This window comes from Eumetopias jubatus, unplaced genomic scaffold, assembly GCF_037043125.1.
Source record: "Eumetopias jubatus isolate StellerSeaLion01/CBP00866 unplaced genomic scaffold, mEumJub1_p1.0 scaffold_4, whole genome shotgun sequence".
Taxonomy (NCBI): Eukaryota; Metazoa; Chordata; class Mammalia; order Carnivora; family Otariidae; genus Eumetopias; species Eumetopias jubatus.
Genome location: NW_028274810.1, coordinates 106,092,469 through 106,110,789, shown reverse-complemented (window position 1 = coordinate 106,110,789; position 18,321 = coordinate 106,092,469). Strand labels below are relative to the sequence as shown.

Below are 18,321 nucleotides of genomic sequence, written 5' to 3'. Positions count from 1 at the left end.
GCTGGGTGGGCCAGCGTCAGAGGTAGATTGGCAGATGCTCACCACATTTGGTAGTAACTTGATTCTCCCCACTCCCAAGGTGCAAATGCTTACATTTTCTGCAACTATCTTCTGTCTCCTGTCACAGGACAAGTGTTCCCATCCCTGGGATATTGGTACCTCATGAAGCAACAGGATGTTGGCACCCATGGGCATGGCCCACATGGGGCACGGGGCCCTCCTGCTTTGGTGGGTGGGCTGTGCAGTATGGTGAAGTTGGTCTGTTGGGGGGCAGAGAGGAGAGGGCGTGCACCAGCCCAGGACCTGGCTCCAGAAACATGGGCTGCTGCCGTGGCACAGCTCACTCTTGTCTGGGGCACATCCTTTATGACTCTTCCAGAGGCTGCCATCCCAGAGACTCTTTAGGGTCCAGGTGTGGCACTGTATCTGCTGTGGGTTCAGTTCCCGAGCACCCTCTCTGCCCAAATGGCAGAGTGGGTCCAGGGCTGGCTCTTGAGCTGCAGTTTTTGTCAGATTTTATTTTCATAAAACCCTTTATTTGTCTGTTGTACTTTTTCCACATCACTAAGCAGTTCTCCGATTCTTGGAGGACACTGACCAGGTGTCCCACAATTTCGCTCAATTCTGACCCCATCTACCTGGAGCTAGCATCAGACCCCAAGGGCTTAGGCCCACAAGACTGCCCCCCGTCAGAGGCCACTTGCAGGCTAGGTGGTCCCCTGTGCTTCTGACCGACCAGCTATAAATCAGGTTCCCATGACCCTTTCCACGGGTTCCATTAATTTGCTTGAGCAGCTCACAGAACTCAAGAGAAACATTTTACTTAATAGATTACTAGCTTATGGTAAAAGGCTGTAGTTCAGGAACAGCCCGAAGGAAGCGCTGCATGAGGTCAGGGATGGGGGAAGGGTACGGAGCCTCCATGCCCTGTCCAGGCACACCGCCACGTGCCCACCAACCAGAAGCTCTCCAGCCCCCGTCCTTTGGGGTTTGTTTGGAGACTTCGTTACAGAGCCATGATTGATTAAGTCATTGGCCGTTGGAGAGTGCACTCAATCCCCGACCCCTCTCCCATCCCCGGAGGTCAGGGGTGAGACTGAGTTCCAAGCTTCTAATCACCTGCTTGGTCCCACCTTTAGGTGGCCTGGGGCTTCTCAAAAGTTGTCTCATTAACATAACATCTGCATCTGGGATGAGTCGGGAGCACTTAGGTACCTCCTGCCTCCACCACAGATACCCTTGCCAGAAATAATTCGTAGGAGGGAAGCTTCTGTTCTTAATCGGATCACCTTTCTCTTTCGTTCTTGTAGCCCTTGCGCGGGGCTGTGGCTGGGCTTTGCAGACATCAGCTAGTTAGGCGTTATAGCCCCCAGGAAAGCGCTGGTGAGGGAGCCTGTCCTGGGAGCCGGCCCCGGGCACCCACATGCTCTGTGGTGGGCCACGGGCTGTGCGTGGGGCGTCTGGGGTGGTCGTGGAGTCAGAGCCTGTGAGCGGAATTGCTCGCAGGGACTTAACCTCCGCAGGGAGGAGTCTTTCCTTTCTCACTTCTCTCTTGTCCTCAGGACCTCAAGCCGGTTATCGATGGGATGGATGGAATCAAAATATCTCAGGGGCTCGGACTGCAGGACTTCGACCTAATCAGGGTCATCGGGCGTGGGAGCTACGCCAAGGTCCTTCTGGTGCGGCTGAAGAAGAATGATCAGATGTACGCCATGAAAGTGGTGAAGAAGGACCTGGTCCACGATGACGAGGTGAGCGTGGACGCCGGCTCGCGCTCCACTTGGGGTCTTCATCCTGGCTCCCATGCTTCTTTCTTGCCATGGAAGTAAAACGCACATAACAAAATTCACCATTTTAACCATTTTAAAGTATACGTTCATGTGGCGTTTGGTGCAGTCACGATGTGGCACTGCGTCACCGCCGTCTCATGCCAAGACACGGTCATCCCCCCCCCAGAAGGGAACCCTGTGTCCGTGAGTGCCCACCCCCCACGGCCTGCCCCTGGCACCGCTCATCTGCCTTCTGTCTCTGGACTTAGCTTTCCTCGACATTTCCTGTAGAGGGAATCACACTGTGTGGCCCTTGGTGTCTGGCTTCTTGCAATGAGCATCATGTTCCGAGGTTCCTCCACATAGTACGCCTATCACAACTTCACTGCCCTTTTTTTTTTTTAAGATTTTTGTTTGAGATAGAGAGCACGTGTGCATGAGCAGGGGGAGGAGCAGAGGGAGAGGGAGAAGCAGAGTCCCCGCTGAGCAGGGAGCCCAGTGCAGGACTCAATCCCAGGGCCCTAGGATCATGACCTGAGCCGAAGGCAGGTGCATAACTGACTGAGCCACCCAGGCTTCCCAGAACTTCATTGCTTTTTATGCCTGAATAATAATCCATTTTATGAGTAGACCACATTTGGTTCATCTCTTGATAGAGATTGGGGTTGCGCTCACCTTTTGGCGACTGTGAGCTCTGCCGTGGTGAATGTTCACGTGTGGGTATTTGTTCAAGTCCCTGTTTCTGGTTCTTGAGGGGTTTGCCTAGGAGTGGAGTTGCTGGGTTGTAGAGTTATTCACGCTGACCTATTTGAGGAACCACCGAACCGTGCCGGGCAGGTACACCGTTTCACGTTCCCGCCAGCAGCGTGTGAGGGTCCCAGCTTTGCACACCCTTTCCAGGGCTTGCCATTTTCTGGTTTGTGATTATCGTGACCCTGGTGGGTGAGAAGTGGCACCTCATTGGGTTTGATCCGCATTTCCATAACGACTAGTGATGTTGAGCATCTCTCTGGGCTTCTTGGCTTCATGTACTTCTGGTCTTTTTCTTTCACAGTTGAACGCAGACTCCGTGTCTTAGAAGCAGAGGAAGCACTGACGCATAGGCAGCAATAATGCTGTTGGGCCCCGTAGTACAAGGCAACCTGGTGTCCGTGGGCCCAGCAGACCACAGGAGGGCTCCCCAGCCCTGGCCCAGGCTCATGGTTTGGAGGAAGGAGCTGGGGCTAAACTAGAACTTTTACTTGCCCTACCAGCAGGGTGCATTTGTGCGAGCACAGACTGCCCAGCTGGCCCCTGAGCGCTGAGCTCATAAGTGAGTGGTGGTACCCACACCTCACAGCTGAGGAGACTGAGGCTTGGGAGGCAGTGGCTTGCTCACATCTTCACTGCTCGTCAGCAGTGCAGCAAGATGATTCCAGATCCCCTTACTGGAACCCTGGCCAGCTGGAAAGTTAGTGGAGTGTCTGAGGTCAAGTTTGTAGAACTGAAAGAAAAGGCATTCAGGACACACTCACTGCTTTGGTTCATTCTTGGCATCTTCAGATTGTCCCCTGTGGGCCAAGATGTGGAGGTGGGACTTTTAGGTGATCTCTTGAGAAAAATGTGATTCTAGGAGTCAGTGAGTAGAAGCTGTGTGTGTGTCTCCATGTCTCCATGTATCATGTGCATGTCTTTGTGCATCTGTGAGAGACCCTGGTGTCTGTGGACATGAGTCTGGGCAGTGGACGTTAGGCCGTAGGGGCACGGCAGTGGGCTGGATGGTGGCCTGCAAAAAGTTATGTCCACATCCTAACCCCTGGAACCTGTGAGTCTGAACTTATTTGGAAATGGGGTCCTTGCAGATGTAATTAAGTTAGGATCTTGGGGAGATCATCCTGGATTATGTAGGTGGGCCGTGAGTCCAATGAGAGGTGTCCTTTTAGAGAAAGGCAGAGAGGAGTTGAGATAGACAGAAGGAAGCAGAGACACACAGGGAAACCCCAGTGTGTAGAGGGAGGCACAGACTTGACTTTGCAGCTTTCCCCAAATTCCAGCGTGGATTGGGAGGGAGACAGCCCTGTGATAGGAGCTGGTGCTCTAGAGATGGGCATGGGACACTGGGGAATCTGCTTAAGCATCCATCCTGTTTCCTTATGTCTTAAGTGGAGATGAAACCCAGCCTCCCAAGGCTGTCACGGGGAGCACATGAGGCAGTGCTTGGAGAGCTTGTAGCTCAGAGGCCAGCACACAGCTGGTGATGGGGGTAGAGATGGTGACAGATGATGGTGATGGTGACAAAGATGGTGATGGTGATAGTGGTGATGATGACGATGGTGGTAATAATGATGGTGATAATGGTGATGGTGGTGGTGGTGATGATGATGGTGATGATGATGATGGTGATGGTGGTGATGTTGATGATGGTGATGGTGGTGGTGATGGTGATGGTGATGTTGGTGGTGATAGTGATGGTGGTGATGATGATGGTGATGGTGATGATAGTGATGGTGGTGATGATGATGATGGTGATGATGATGGTGGTGATGGTGATGATGATGGTAGTGATGATGGTGATGATGGTGGTGATGATGGTGATAGTGGTGATGATGATGATAGTGGTGGTGATGGTGGTGATGATGATGGTGGTGGTGATGATGATGGTGGCGGTGATGGTGATGAACATGATAGGATGGTAGTGGAGATGGGGATGGTGGTGGTGATCTATTTCTTAATGGACATTTTCCTTTCCTGTCTGCACTATCTACTTACAAGTAGAGGTGAGAGACATTTCTCTCTTTCCTCCCCTTCTCAAGGATGAAGAGTATTCAGGAGCCTCATTAACATGACCTGGTTTCTATTTCAGGATATTGACTGGGTACAGACAGAGAAGCATGTGTTTGAGCAGGCATCCAGCAACCCTTTCCTGGTCGGCTTACACTCCTGCTTCCAGACAACAAGTCGGTAAGAAAAAAGAGCATATTTTTAAGATTCTCCTGATTTCTGAATTGAACTGTGTGGCGGCTGAGTAGGCATGAGGTTTTCACCATCGTATTAGGGTTCTCTCCATTGCAAGTATGGGTTTGTTTGTTTGGTTTGGTTCATCAAACTAACTTTGTTGTTCTCATCAGCTGGTATCTTGTACTAAGTAAATTTTGTGGATTTGAACCTAAGTTATTTAATTGCATTTATAAAATATTTATTGAAAACATCCTACTGAGTATAGGAGTAGAGGCACTGGGTTAGGTGTTGGGATGCCATAGTGGGCAGGAGGTGGGTTTCTGTGCTCATGGATATTACCAATAAGTGGAATAAATTAAAAAATACCAGCAACTGTACTTAATAAAACTTTATATTGGAATCCTACTGTTTCAAAAGGCTTGAAAACCACTGGTCTAGGATAGTCATTATATACTCTGTTTAGAATTCTTTTCAGCTCGCTGACTTGAACTCACCCAGTTTGTTTATTTGAAAAAATACCGACTGTATCCTGTGTCGGGGTCTTCAAGACCACCCCCAGGTTCAGTGATTTCGCAGAACTCACAGGACCAGCACATAGTAGGACTCAAGGCTAAGATTTCTTGCCATGAGAGGGTATAAAGCAGAACTGGCAAAGGGAAGAGGCTCCTGGGGTGGAGTTGAGAGGAAAGCAGGTGGGAGCTTCCAAGAGTTGGAGTCACACAGACCACAACCGGCCGGCAAGGAATTGTGACCGTTGGCGGTTTTACTGGGGGCTGGCACGTGACAGAATATTCCAGACTCCCAGAAGGAAAACGGGTGTTCAGCATAAACCATATTGTGTACGCACAGCAGACCACTCTTAAGATTCAGGGGAGGTTTTTATCGGTGGAGGGAGCTGTCTACCAGTCAAGTTCCCAGACTCCAGCCAAGGGCCACCTTGCAAGCAGGCCTTTCTGAGGATAACAGTCTCGGTCCGGCTCGTGGTAACTCAGCTCAGCTATAAATCAGACTGGTGACTGGTACGCCCCCACGAACACGTGCGCCCTCACCTCCCTCCTGACCTTCAGTCCCTTGACCCACCTGACTTGGCTGCCACCTGTGCGTGCAAAGCAGCTGTGGGATGAATGGACTTTCCCCCCGATCTGTAGTTGTCTCCTCCCTGGATCTCACTGATACCGCCTCCTAAACGTGTCTCAGATTCCTCCCTTCTCCCCTGCCTGAACCCTGACCACAGCCTCTTTGGGGCATCTGGTCCCTGGGGCTCCCCAGGCTGTCAGTTCCCCCATGTTGGAGTTGAGCCATATTTTGAAAACACAAATCTAAAATGTCTTTCTCCTGCTTCGAAGCTCCTCTGATTACTTCCCCAATTGCTTCTGGGATGCGGTCCAGGCCCCTGGGCCTGTGGCTGAGGTTGCTGCGACCAACTCCATCCTGGGTCCCTTCACTCTGTCCATCTTTGTCACGCCGCCAGGTGGGCCCTGCCCTCCCCCACCCCTCCTGCTTCAGAGCTTCTGGAAAGGTCCTGTGGTTGTGTTCCGTGCATTCTCCCCGTGCGTCTGTGTAGCTCTGACCAGGGTCTCGGGGAATTCTGGAATATGCCCGAGGGCAGTCGACCCATCCCAACCCCACACTTCCTGAATGGTGAGATTCCAGAAGACTTTGTTTTGTGGTTGATGGTTGATTTTACTGTATGAACTCGTCAGGGTGTGGGTGTAAAAGGGTCAGACTTTCAACGTCACGCATGTCTCTGTTGCCCAGAGCATAGCACTTTCTGCCCCCGGAGATGGTCTGCCTGTCACGTTCCCAGGTGCACTAAGTAGAACTGAAAACAAGTTCATCCCTTCGGTGTTTGTGTGTGATCCTATGACACAGCCTCTCTGCTTTACCAGACTGACGCGTAGATTTGTTTACAACGTTCACGAGGGGAGGTCACATCCCAGGACATCAAGTTTGTCTCTTTTATTTTTACAGGATCTGTCAGTCTGTCTAGAAGCTCTAAACACCTGGTTAGTCGGGATAGGGTGTCTCTCCTGGGCTGTTTTTATGTGCCTGCTTTGACCCCAACTGTGTGTATGTGCCTGTGTCCCCAGCCCGTGGTGCACTCCTGGAGAGAGCAGGGTGGCGCTGAGTGCACTTGTGCCCCGAGCATTTGCTTGGTACCTGACACCTTGTAGGCAGTCACGCTGCTTAAAAAATACTTTTTAAGGTACAGTCATGTTCTTGGTACAAGTACACAGTGAACACATGTCGCATTCTTTGTGACTCATGAATCAGTGAGGGTTGCAGATGTTACAGCCAGCTCGGAGGGACGCTCAAAGTCCTGCACGTGCCTGAGCAGGCTGCAGCATGGGGACACACATGCACTGGCCACAGGGCTGGAGCCGGGAGCCAGGGTGTCGGGGGGCTGGACCCGGGGTGTCTTGGTGGGGCTGGAGTGGGGAGCCGGGGTGTCCAGGGGGCTGGATCTGGGAGCCGGGGTGTCTGGGGGGGGCTGGAGTCGGGAGTCAGGGTGTCCAGGGGGCTGGAGCCAGGAGTTGGGGTGTCCGGGGGGCTGGAGCCGGGAGACGGGGTGTCTGGAGGACTGGAGTCAGAAGCCGGGGTGTCCAGGGGGCTGGAGTCGGGAGTCGGGGACCCCGGGGGGCTGGAGTCGGGAGTCGGGGTGTCCGGGGGGCTGGAGTCGGGAGTCGGGGTGTCCGGGGGGCTGGAGCCGGGATTCGGGGTGTCTGGGGGGCTGGAGCCAGGAGCCAGGGTGTCTGGGGGGCTGGAGCCGGGTGTCCGCGGGCTGGAGCCAGGAGCCGGGGTGACCCTCTGGCAGACGGGCTACGCTGCGTGGCTGTGCACAGGCGTCTTGGGCATGGCTGCTCACAGAGTCAGGAAGTCTCTGAGAAGCCCACAGGAACAGAGCCTGGGAGGCGCTCATGCACACAGCACTCAGTTTTTCCTGAGGTCTGGAGCCACAGCTGGGGTGCAGGCCCAGCCCTCCTCTTGTCAGCTGTGCGACCTCGGAGTAACCTGCCTGTACCCCAGTCTCCTCTGGGAAAGGGGAGCAGCAGGGACACTGCCTCTTAGGGTCGCTGCAGGGATTAGTAAGATGTTAAAATGTTAACAGCAAGGCCCAGCTCATGGTGAACCGTTGATAGAATGCGCCTCTGTGGGCGCCTGGGTGGCTCAGTTGGTTGAGCGACTGCCTTCGGCTCAGGTCATGATCCTGGAGTCCCGGGATCGAGTCCCACATCGGGCTCCCTGCTTGGCGGGGAGTCTGCTTCTCCCTCTGACCCTCTTCCCTCTTGTGCTCTCTGTCTCTCATTCTCTCTCTCTCAAATAAATAAATAAAATCTTTAAAAAAAAAAAAAAAAGAATGCGCCTCTGTGAGGGCCTTGCCCATGTTGGCGCTGGGCCTTTGAACAGATGCACCACTGGGCTGTGTCCCCCGTCACGGTCGGGGGGTGATTAGCACTGTGCCCACAAACCCTCACGGCCAGCAGGACACCCACAGGGACTGGAGTCGTGAAATGTGATGAGGCCCCAGCAAGCAGGGGTGTGGGCAGCTGCAGGGACCGGACACGTGGGGGGGAGCTCCGCCTGGCGGGGGTACGCATGGCCGCCGCGTCGGCTCCTGGGCTGTGGGAGGGGTGTAGGCTCCGCCTAGAGCACGCTGTCCTGAGGCCTTGCCGTGGGCCTGTCTCCAGGGGCCGCGGAGCCCGACCTGCCACACCTGCAGACAGACAGGACGACCAACCACCAGAGCCGAGCCTGGTGCTGGGGGGCAGCTGCGGTAGAAGTCTGCCAAATGAGCCGGCAGCTTGCACTGAGCGCGATCGTTGCCAGGGCCTCAGGATGGGGAGAAAGAAAGGTTTCTTTTCTCTCCCCTTCAAATCCAGCGCCCACCCTGGTCGGCTGCGTTCTGTGCTCACAGCTACATAGGATCCCTGGGTTTTACTCAGCATTGTGTCGCCACACACAGCATAAAACAGGTGTTTCTAACACAAGATAAACATCTGCGTTGTGGAAGAACGTGCTCCACAGCACACAGACGGCCCATCCTTCCCAGACAATGGCCAGGATGAAAATTAACTACAAAATTGCTTCTGTTTGAGCTATTCTGGGAAAAATGGGCTAAAGATTGTAGCTGAGGTGACTATTTTAGCAAGTCCCCCCATAAAATTGCAGTTTGGGGACATTTCTCGCACTTAGCATGATCTCAGATCTCAGATGAGCAAGCTGCCATTAAAATATTTACAGTTGGCTCACTGCTCTGAGATATACGACCTTTTAACTGTGTGCCTCGAGTTATCATATTACACCCATTTCGTGTGGAACATGTGCTCACTGTCTAAAAAAGAGCGGACCTGTTACACCTTGTTTGTTAATGAAAGAGCTCCATGCGCTGTGTGCTGACTTCAGCACTTGAGTGAATTGTTCTTGGTTCAAAGTGGCATCTGGATATTAAATGCCACTTAGCCGGTGCTGTTCTGTGTGTTCTTCCTTATAAAGGACACCTGAACACTTGCCTGCAGTTCCAGAGAGACTTCAGCTGGGCTCAGGCACGGCCCCGGCCCAGGGAGGGACCCCGGTGCTCCAGTGTGGGCGTGGGAATGTGGTGAAGGAGCAGCGTGTGGCGAGGCGGACAGGGATGAGTCCCAGAGGAGGTGGTGTGTATTCACAAGGAGGAGACAGGGGCTTCGAGATGTGAGGGGTCATCCTGGAGCTATCCACAACCGCGTAGGCTCCAGGGAAACTGAGGCCCTGGTGGTGTTCTGTTGGGGAAGCCCGCTGCCCGGTCCCTAGGAGGACTGGCAGTGTAGGGTCCAGACACGGGCACATCGAGGCCTGGAAGGAAGCCTCAGAGCGGAGCTGAGGACGGTATGTGTCGCCTGATGCCAAGGAGTGGGTGGCAGGATGCCCCAAGCAACACCGCGGTGGAGATCTCGGGGCGGAAGTGAGGGTCTGCACACGGAGAGCTGGGGGACACTGGGGTCGGTGTGAGCACCTGTCCAGCGGGTGGTTGTGGATACGGTGGCCGCTGGAGGAGGTCAGGCCTCGAGTGGGGGTGATAGTAGACGTGCGGAGAGGCAGGTGAGCAGAGACATGGCCAGGTCAAGCCTCCCGGGGGGCTCAAAGGAAAACCGAGTTCTCTCGGGGCCTCTGCTAGTGGAGGGAGGCCATGAGCGCAGCAGGAATCATCTGAGACCTTGGGAGTCCGTGTGAGCACATGAGTCACTGCACCTTCAAAACACAATAAATTTGTTAAAGTCATAATTTAATTGAAGCCCAGAATAGAAGGAGCAGACGTTGAGTGACAGGCAGCAGAGTGCGTGCGGGGTATTGGTTCAGCCTCTGTTCTGAGGCGCGGTGGTGATGCCAAAGCCCTGAGTTTGCTCCCATTCCATCTGGCTTGCCTAAAACGGCTAAGATTCGGTCCCAGCCCCCAGGCTCCCAGGGCAGGGTGGCTAGGGCCGCGGACAACCCAGCCCGGGCGGCGTCATGGGGAGGAAGGATTCTTCCGTCCCAAGTGGCCTGGGACTCACTGCGGCAGTTAGGAGATTTCGGAGGGGTTTGCCTGACTTCTGCAAGTACATGTAGACGGCGCAGCTCTTAGAAACACTGCGGTGGCCGTCGACGCATTGTCCCAAAACCCTGAGCAGGGACGGACCCTCGGGGACTGGCCTCCATCCACTGGGGACCGCACACCACTCTCACGTGCGAGCAGGTGGTGTGTCTTCCTAATCCGGAGGCAACTGGCCGCACTGGGGCAGACGGGTTATTGCCATATGCGTGGAGCGGAAGAGCATGGCTGCGGGCCCTGCTCTGTAGCGTCCTGGGACTGTGCCGACCGGGCGTGGAGGCCTGACTGGGGTGAGGCCGTGGGCCCCCTCGTGTCCTCGCCCAGGACAGGCCTCGGGCAGGCATGAGGGCCCAGACGCGAGGGGCTCCTCTTGTTGAGGAAATTGTCCGGGCGGACCTAAACTGTGCTTTTGCCAACTACCTGGTGACATCAGAAACCCCATGAAAGAATAGATTCTTTTAAAAACTTGATGCAGTTTTATTTTTGTTCTTCTTTATTTTAAGCAATCTCTACGCCCAACGGGGGGCTCAGACTCACGAGCCCGAGGTCAAGCATCGCGCGCTGCTCCGACCAAGCCGGCCAGGCGCCCCTGTGCAATTGTACGGTGCAGGGAAGTGCCCAGGAGGAGGTCCCTCTGCAGATGCGCGGTGCCCGGTGTGTCGCGGCCCTTGTTTTGCATCTTGTGTCTTCCTTGTTGCTCCTTACTTTTCAATGTGGGTAACATTTTAGTCATGCAGAGTCTTCACTTCCTGGCATAATGTCTGTCCTGAGCACTCGTCACTCATTTCCGCTGAATTCTTTCCTCCCAGCAGAGCGGCCAGCACCTCGTGTGCGGCTCCCGTGTCCGCGTTGTGCTCGGTGCCTCCTGAGCCGGGCGGTGGTTCTCCTGGGTTTTCAGGTGTGCAGTTAGGACGTCGGTAGACGGATGAACCCTCCTTTCCAGCCCATGCCTGCTTACTGGTCTCCGATGACACGGCCTGTGCCTACTGCGTGCGGTGGCTGGTGGTGGCCGGCAAGCCTGGCTTCTTCCTGACCTCGTGGGAACGTCCTGGTGTTTGCACCGTGAGTGCACCATCGGCTGTGGTGGGAAAAGCAGAACCAAACAGCCCTGCAGGTTTTAGACAGGCAGCCTTGGCATTTGCTACCACAAGAGGCTGTAGGAGGTTGGGGACAGCAGAGACCCATGTCCCCACCTGCGGCTGCCACACTGGGATCCACAGAAGAGGTGCGCGCCCCCTGCCCGCCAAGCTGCTGGACACAGGAGCCATCCCCTCCTGCCCCTTGAACGCCTGTCGCCTGGTCTCCTCCAGGGCCCCCTGTGGCCAAGGAGCCGGGGGCGGGGGGTGCAGCTTGCAGGCTCTCAGCCCCAGTAGTTGGCAGAAGGTTCTAGATAGGCTGAGAGAGGACAGGCCAGGACCCGGCTGGGAGAGTCATTAAGGACATTTACATCGATTTCTCGTTTACTGTCAGGAAAGAACGTGGAAGTGTTTCCAAAGTCTTCTCGCCTGGAGGGAGGTGGTTGTGATGGGTTTGAGTCCTCAGGGCTCCTAAACCCGTGAGTTGCACCATCACGAAGTGTAACTAGTGTTGATGGATGCTCGACTCCCTGGGAGGCTGGGCTGCTCTCCGCATATCGTTCCCCTTCTGTGCTTTTAGACTCTGTTTACGGATGGTTCATATGCGGGTTTCCGCTAATGCTCATTCCGGTTTTGATCTGTACTCTCTCTCTTGTGCAGTCTTTACTGGATTTTTGAATTTTCTCATTTATTCTCTAGAACATTTAAATTGCATTGGGACGACTGGGGCCTGGGGTTTGGGGAGAGGAGCTACCCCTCTTGCCTCCCAGTTTTTGTGAACATGAAGTTTACGTTTTCCTGGTGCTGACGTTCCCTTACCTCTCTGGTGCCCCCGCTTCCCCGTCTGGCTCGTAGTCTCTGGGTTAAACGTTAATGCACAGACGTGCTGAGTCTACAGCCTGAGGTTCAGGGAGGGCTGTAAAAGCTGTTCTCGTGTTGTGTACTAGCAGTTAGCACTTTTTCTCAAAGGGCCAGATAGTATTTTCACCTTTGAGGACCACGCAGTTTGTGTCGGAAGTATTCGTCGTGGTGCAAAGACAGCCATACACGGTCCGTGACGATAGACACATGCAGTAAAACTTTATTTACAAACAGGTGGCGGACTGGACATGACCAGCTCCTAGTTTATAGCATCACCTGTTGACCTGAGCATACTCTTGTCTTACGGTATCGGTCTTTCCCTCTGAGCCGATGTGTGGGGGCTGGGTACTTTATTCCATGGGGGGGGAGGGGGGCAGGGGTGATGTGGGGGAGGGTGTGGTAGGTCCTCGGCCCTAAGGAGCAAGTCCGCGTCCGGCTCTCGCCCGGGGGTTCTGTGAGTGCCCTCCTATGCCCACGTTTATTCCAGCCAGCAGGGGCCGCAGCCCCCAGGTTCCCGTCTGGGTGACCAGGGCCGGGGGGGTTAGGAACTGACCCCACTCCACAGCCCTGCTTCTTTCCCTTCCTGGTGCAGCGTCCGAGCAGACTGGGGGAGAGTCTGGCCTAGTGCGGCCATCTGAGCTTGGCGGGCAGCCCCGGGCCTCTGGACCCGTCACCCTCCCCCTTCCGGGTTGGGTGTGGCCACGTGACCCAGGGCCATGGGTACAAGGACACGTGCCGTTCCCAAGCCACGCCGTGAACTGCCGCATACGCCAGGCGCCCCCGAGCAGGAGGTGGACCCCACGGGGCTCAGCCGTGGACACGGCAGCCAGCCCTGAGTCACAGGGAGCATCATCGTCAGAGAATCAGCGTCGCGTGGTTCTGGTACAGTTTTGCTCTGAAGAAATGTCAAAAGTAGTCTTAAGGTTTATCTGTAGGCCAAAAAAAGAAAAAAAGCAAACCAAAAGCCTTACGTCTGCAGCCTCCGTGGAAAGAAAACCAAGGTCCTCCGCTGTCACTGGGCGATAAACTTTGCCAAGTGAACAAATCCCTTGATCAGGGGCTTCCTGGGACAGGGGACCAACCCCCCCAATGCCCATGGTAGGCTTTCCCCCAGATAGGAAACAAAACTACCTTTGCTTCCACTTCTAAATTTATTTATTTTTTTTAAGATTTATTTATTTATTTATTTGAGAGAGAGAGAGAATGAGAGATAGAGAGCACGAGAGGGAAGAGGGTCAGAGGGAGAAGCAGACTCCCTGCAGAGCAGGGAGCCCGATGCGGGACTCGATCCCGGGACTCCAGGATCATGACCTGAGCCGAAGGCAGTTGCTTAACCAACTGAGCCACCCAGGCGCCCTGCTTCCACTTCTCTACATTTTGAAACGCCCCCTTCATTTTTCAGCTCCCTGAGGCTGTCGATATTTTCCCAGAATTTGTGTGTTTTGTTATTTTCTCTGGAAGTGGTGTCAGGTTTATCCCTGTTACGGAAAGGCACCACCAAAGTGGGCCAGCAGCCCTGGAGGCGCTTCCTGGGAGCGCAGCGTCGGGGTGCACGCCTCTCCTCCGGTACGGCAGGTTCTCAAGCGAGCCGCGCCAACTGGGGACACAGTTCCTGGTCGTTGTGGAAAGTCTCTGTCCTGTGCTCTGAAGTCACTCTAAGAGTTTTGAATAAATGCACTCTTTTTAACACTTTGGCTAACTGTTAGGTCCAAGGTCTCTCCGCGGGGGTGATGACCACCTCGCTTCCCCACGGTGGCTGACAGGATTGGACGTGCACGAGCAGACACTCTGCCAAGGGCAGATGGTACATATTTTCCGTCTCTCACGCCTACTGTCGTGTGAATGCCGCCACACACAACACGTATGTGAGCGGGCGTAGCTCTGTGCCGGCAAAGCTTTACGGACGCAGGTGAATGAATCCTGGGGAGGTCAGGCTCTCTTTGCCCTTCCAGACACATCCTCTGGAGGCGGGGTAGCAGAACGAGGGCCGAAGGAATTGCTCCTCGCTGGCCGAGAGGGTCACGGCTGCTCGCTTGGGGTCTAGGCCCGTTTCCATCTGCGTGTTGACGGATTTCAGGTCGTCGCTCTTGTAAGCATGCATGAGAACCTCCGTGGGTGGCCTCAGCTCGTGTACTCACTCAAATAAAGTGACCCCCGTCTTCCCGGCGGCCGAGAGGGCGGGGCACCTGTGACCCACCAGCCGACCCCGTCAGCTGTCTGCACTCACTCCTACTCCCCACCCAGAGGAACCGTGAGCTGCCCTCAGCAGGATATTTCTGGAAGAGTGTGCCTGAATTTAATTTTGAAAATGGCATCTCATTGAACTCGAGAAAGATGTCGCATAGAAGGATCCACGTGGTAGAGTGTTTGGAGACGGGGATGGTGTGTGGTCCCAGTTCCTTAGTCACGGGGTCACACAGGGTCACAAAGGGTCACATTGGCCCACCCTGGCCCCAGCTGCCCCCAGGCCTTCTCCCTGCCTCCAAGTCACCCCTGCGCTGGGACAGTCCATCCAATGGCCAGGCTCCAGCCTGCAGCCCCACCCCCTTCTTTCCGCCCTAGTGTCCAGACCTCTGCAAGCTTGTCGGCTGTCCTCAGTGCCTCCTTAGTGCCCTGCCCCCACCCAAGCCACCGGGGCAGCTCTGGGGACAGAGCACCTCCTGTGCCTCCCTGGGGTCCATCCAGACTCGGTAGGCAGAGCAGTCACTCGACAGACATGACCACCCCCTCCCCTGGCCCGTGCACCTGCTCTCCTGGGCCCCGCGGCCTCCAGGGTGGTCCCGCAGCTCCGTATCCTGCCCCTGCCCTGCCGGCCCCGTGGGGAGAACGTGGGCTTCTGTGCTGGGGGGCATGAGCGGCTGAACGGGAATTGTCATGTGTGCTCTCGGTCAGGTTCCCTACGTCAGGATCAGAACGATCAGAACAAGAGACCCAGTGGGCAGGATCTCTTGACATCCTCCAGGATGATGCCCCCGGGATCTGGGTGCCGAGCCCGACTTCTCAGTCTGGGCTGCTTTCCTCACCAGCCTGGGCCGGGCTCGGCGACCCTGGGCACCTCCCTGCTTCGGCCTCACCGGAGGAGAGCTGACCTGCCAGCACCAGGCTTGGTTGGTCCCGGTCATGGGGCTTCCCCACGCTGCGCCTGCTTCCAGCAAGGTCCGGTGCGGGCCGCATGGGGTCTCAGCCCCCACTGCCCTCTCTCTCTCCCTTCAGGCTGTTCCTGGTCATAGAGTACGTCAATGGCGGGGACCTCATGTTCCATATGCAGAGACAGAGGAAGCTTCCGGAGGAGCACGCCAGGTGGGTGCCATGCTGGTGGGCGGGCAGGCACAGGCCGGGCAGCGGGGCCTCTCCTCGGAGGCCAGCAGTGAGCTGGAAGGGAGGTGGAGTCCGGGGGGGCATGGCAGGGAGGACGCCACTGTCCCCTGCAGTGTGGCTCAGGGGTCCGCAATCATGGGAGAGAGGAGGATGCTCCGGGGGGAGAGAGTGCACAATGGCACCGCACATGGTTCTGCCTTTTTCCTGTTTCCAAAACCAGGGAGGGGCGGGGGGCATACATTTTGGCTGTAAACTCCCCTAAGTGGGCATTGGGCCACTTCTGGTTCTGGTTACATGGATGCAAAGCAGGGCCCTGGCCCTCGGAGAAGAAGAACCTGTTTCTGTTTAGGTGACAGTGACCCTAAGGGCCACCCGCCCTCCGACCGCCGCCGCCTCGGGGCCCACTCTGCCTCCTTTCCATGGTTCTCCCTGCTCCTTGCTTCCTCGCCTCCTCGCCTAAAACACCTCCATGCAGTTTTGTGAGTCACCTTAGGTCCTTTCTGGGAAAGGCAGGTAGTAAGTCAGGCATCGCTCACTCCCCACACACGAGCATTTTCATTTTTAATTGTGGACAGAACATAAAATTCACTGTGCTAGCCCTTTGCGAGTGCACGGCTCAGCAGCGTGAAGCACATTCACACAGCGGTGCGCCTGTCGCCACTGTCCGTCTCCGGAACATTCCATCTTCCCGGACTGACGCTCTGCCCCCATGAGACACTGGCCCCCTGGCCTCCCCAGTCCCCGCTGCGACCTCCTGAGGGGGAATCCGACAGCATCTGTCCTTCTAGGACTGGCTCATGTCACTGAGTGGAGCGTCCGCAAGGTCCATCCGTGTCGCAGCAGGGCTCAGCACCCCGTTGTGTGGAGGGGCCACGCTTGCTTGTCCGTCCATCCGGCGATGGGCACCTGGGTGGTCTCCACCTTTGGCCACAGTGAACGGTGCAGTTATGGACGGAGCTGTGCACATGTCTTCAAGACCCTAGCTCATGTGTTTAGTTGTCCTAATAGGCACAGGAACGTTGGTGATACTATTCCCATTTTATTGATGACAAAGCCGAGGGTCAGAGGGTATAACAACATGCTCTTGGTCACTTCATCAGCGGCGTCCCCCCAGCTCCTACTCTGCCCGCACGGGCCTCCCGCCCAAGCTCCCTGTTGGGCTCTCTCTGCTGCCCCCAGATTCTACGCTGCTGAGATCTGTATCGCTCTCAACTTCCTCCATGAGCGAGGGATCATCTACCGGGATCTGAAACTGGACAACGTCCTCCTCGACGCTGACGGCCACATCAAGTTAACAGACTACGGCATGTGCAAGGCGAGTATGCGGTCCGTGGGCGACGCCCCTGCGTGGTCAGAGGTGCCCAGCACCCGGTCACCGCGGCTCCAGGGGGCCCAGGGGCCTCGCGTTCAGGGTCCTGAGCCGGCTTTCTCTGAGACACATCGTCCCACCGATGAGGGGTTAACCGACTTTGTCCCCACAGGAAGGCCTGGGCCCTGGTGACACGACCAGCACTTTCTGCGGAACCCCAAATTACATCGCCCCAGAAATCCTGCGGGGGGAGGAGTATGGTGAGTGGGGCTGTCGGGCGGGCGGGGGAGCTGCTCGCCGGCACCCGGCAGGCACATGCAGGTGCAGGTGAGGACAGCCCCTGGGCCCTGGAGGCATGCTCTTCTCAGGGATGTGGTCCCGGAGCAGAGGGGACCAGGTGGCCCGGGGCTGACCCTGCCGGGGGTCCTAACCCGGACTCTGGGCCCCGAGCCCAGTAGCCAGGGAGAGTGGTTTTATTGACTGATGACACCTGAAATACACACCCCTCACTTTGTTCCCGGCCCCTGTCACCATCTGGCCTCAGCCCTTATTCGAACCTGTGTGGCCCCGGTCTGTCCTCCTGGGTGTCCACTCACGCGTCCCCAGCTGGAGGGACTGGATGGCATTCCTTTTATCAAGGAGCCCTAAGCGGTGGGGAAGGAGGCAAAGCCACACACACGTACACGAGTGCCGCCGGCTTGCGTGCCGCCCCCATCGGTGGGGGAGTGACCGAGGGGGACAGGTTAACCCGCCTGCAGCGCCTGCGGACTGCGTGTCTGCCCCTCCGCTTTCTCTGGGTTTGAAACAAAAATGAGATCGCTCTGTGTGCACGTGTGTGTGGTGCACGTGCATGAGTGTGAAGTGCCATGTGCGATGCAGGCTTGTGTGCGTGCGCACACCCCACACACTCGTGTGTCCTAGTGTTTTCAGTGAAGCATGTCACAAATACACCATCAGATATTTTTAAACATTTTCTTTGCATTAAAATGGGGGCTTGCTAGGTGGGCAGGTCACTTGTGCTCTCGGGTCAGAGGCGCCCGCCAGGCTGCTACCCCCGTGTCACTGAGGAGCCAGACAGGGAGGGACAGATGGCAGATGGGCAGACCGGGATCGGGCGTCCAGAAGCCGGCCTGGGCCGGGGGGTTCCGTATGGGATGGGGCGACAGCTCCGGAGAGCCTAAGGGGCCGCGGGCACAACTGAAGCCAGGCTCTCCCACTCCCATTCCCCGGTGCCATAAAGTACACCCTGAAAGAGCAACTGCAGGAGAACGTGGGAAAGACTGCTTGCGGCCTTCAAGAATTTAGGTAGGAAGCCAAAGGAGAGTGAAAGGGATGGGTGCCCCACAGGCTCGCTCAGCTTCCCAAGTCTGCGCAGCCAGAGGGTGGGCCACAGGCTGGATGAAGATGCGGGATGACAGTCTGGAAAACCAGCAGAGAGGCAGCAAGAGGGTTAACGGCCCTGATGTGGAAACAGCTTTGCAACTA

The 18,321-nt window shown here is 56.0% G+C and overlaps 1 protein-coding gene across 1 annotated transcript in view; it reads left to right on the top strand.

Annotated features, from left to right (window-relative positions):
• The window catches only part of PRKCZ (protein kinase C zeta), a 103,877-nt gene that overhangs the window by 79,778 nt on the left and 5,778 nt on the right, over positions 1-18,321 (top strand). Inside the window, exons 9-13 of the mRNA XM_028108404.2 lie at positions 1,563-1,751; positions 4,612-4,709; positions 15,423-15,509; positions 16,707-16,842; positions 17,009-17,096. Coding sequence (XP_027964205.1) covers positions 1,563-1,751; positions 4,612-4,709; positions 15,423-15,509; positions 16,707-16,842; positions 17,009-17,096 — 598 coding nt within the window. The remainder of the gene's footprint in view (positions 1-1,562; positions 1,752-4,611; positions 4,710-15,422; positions 15,510-16,706; positions 16,843-17,008; positions 17,097-18,321) is intronic.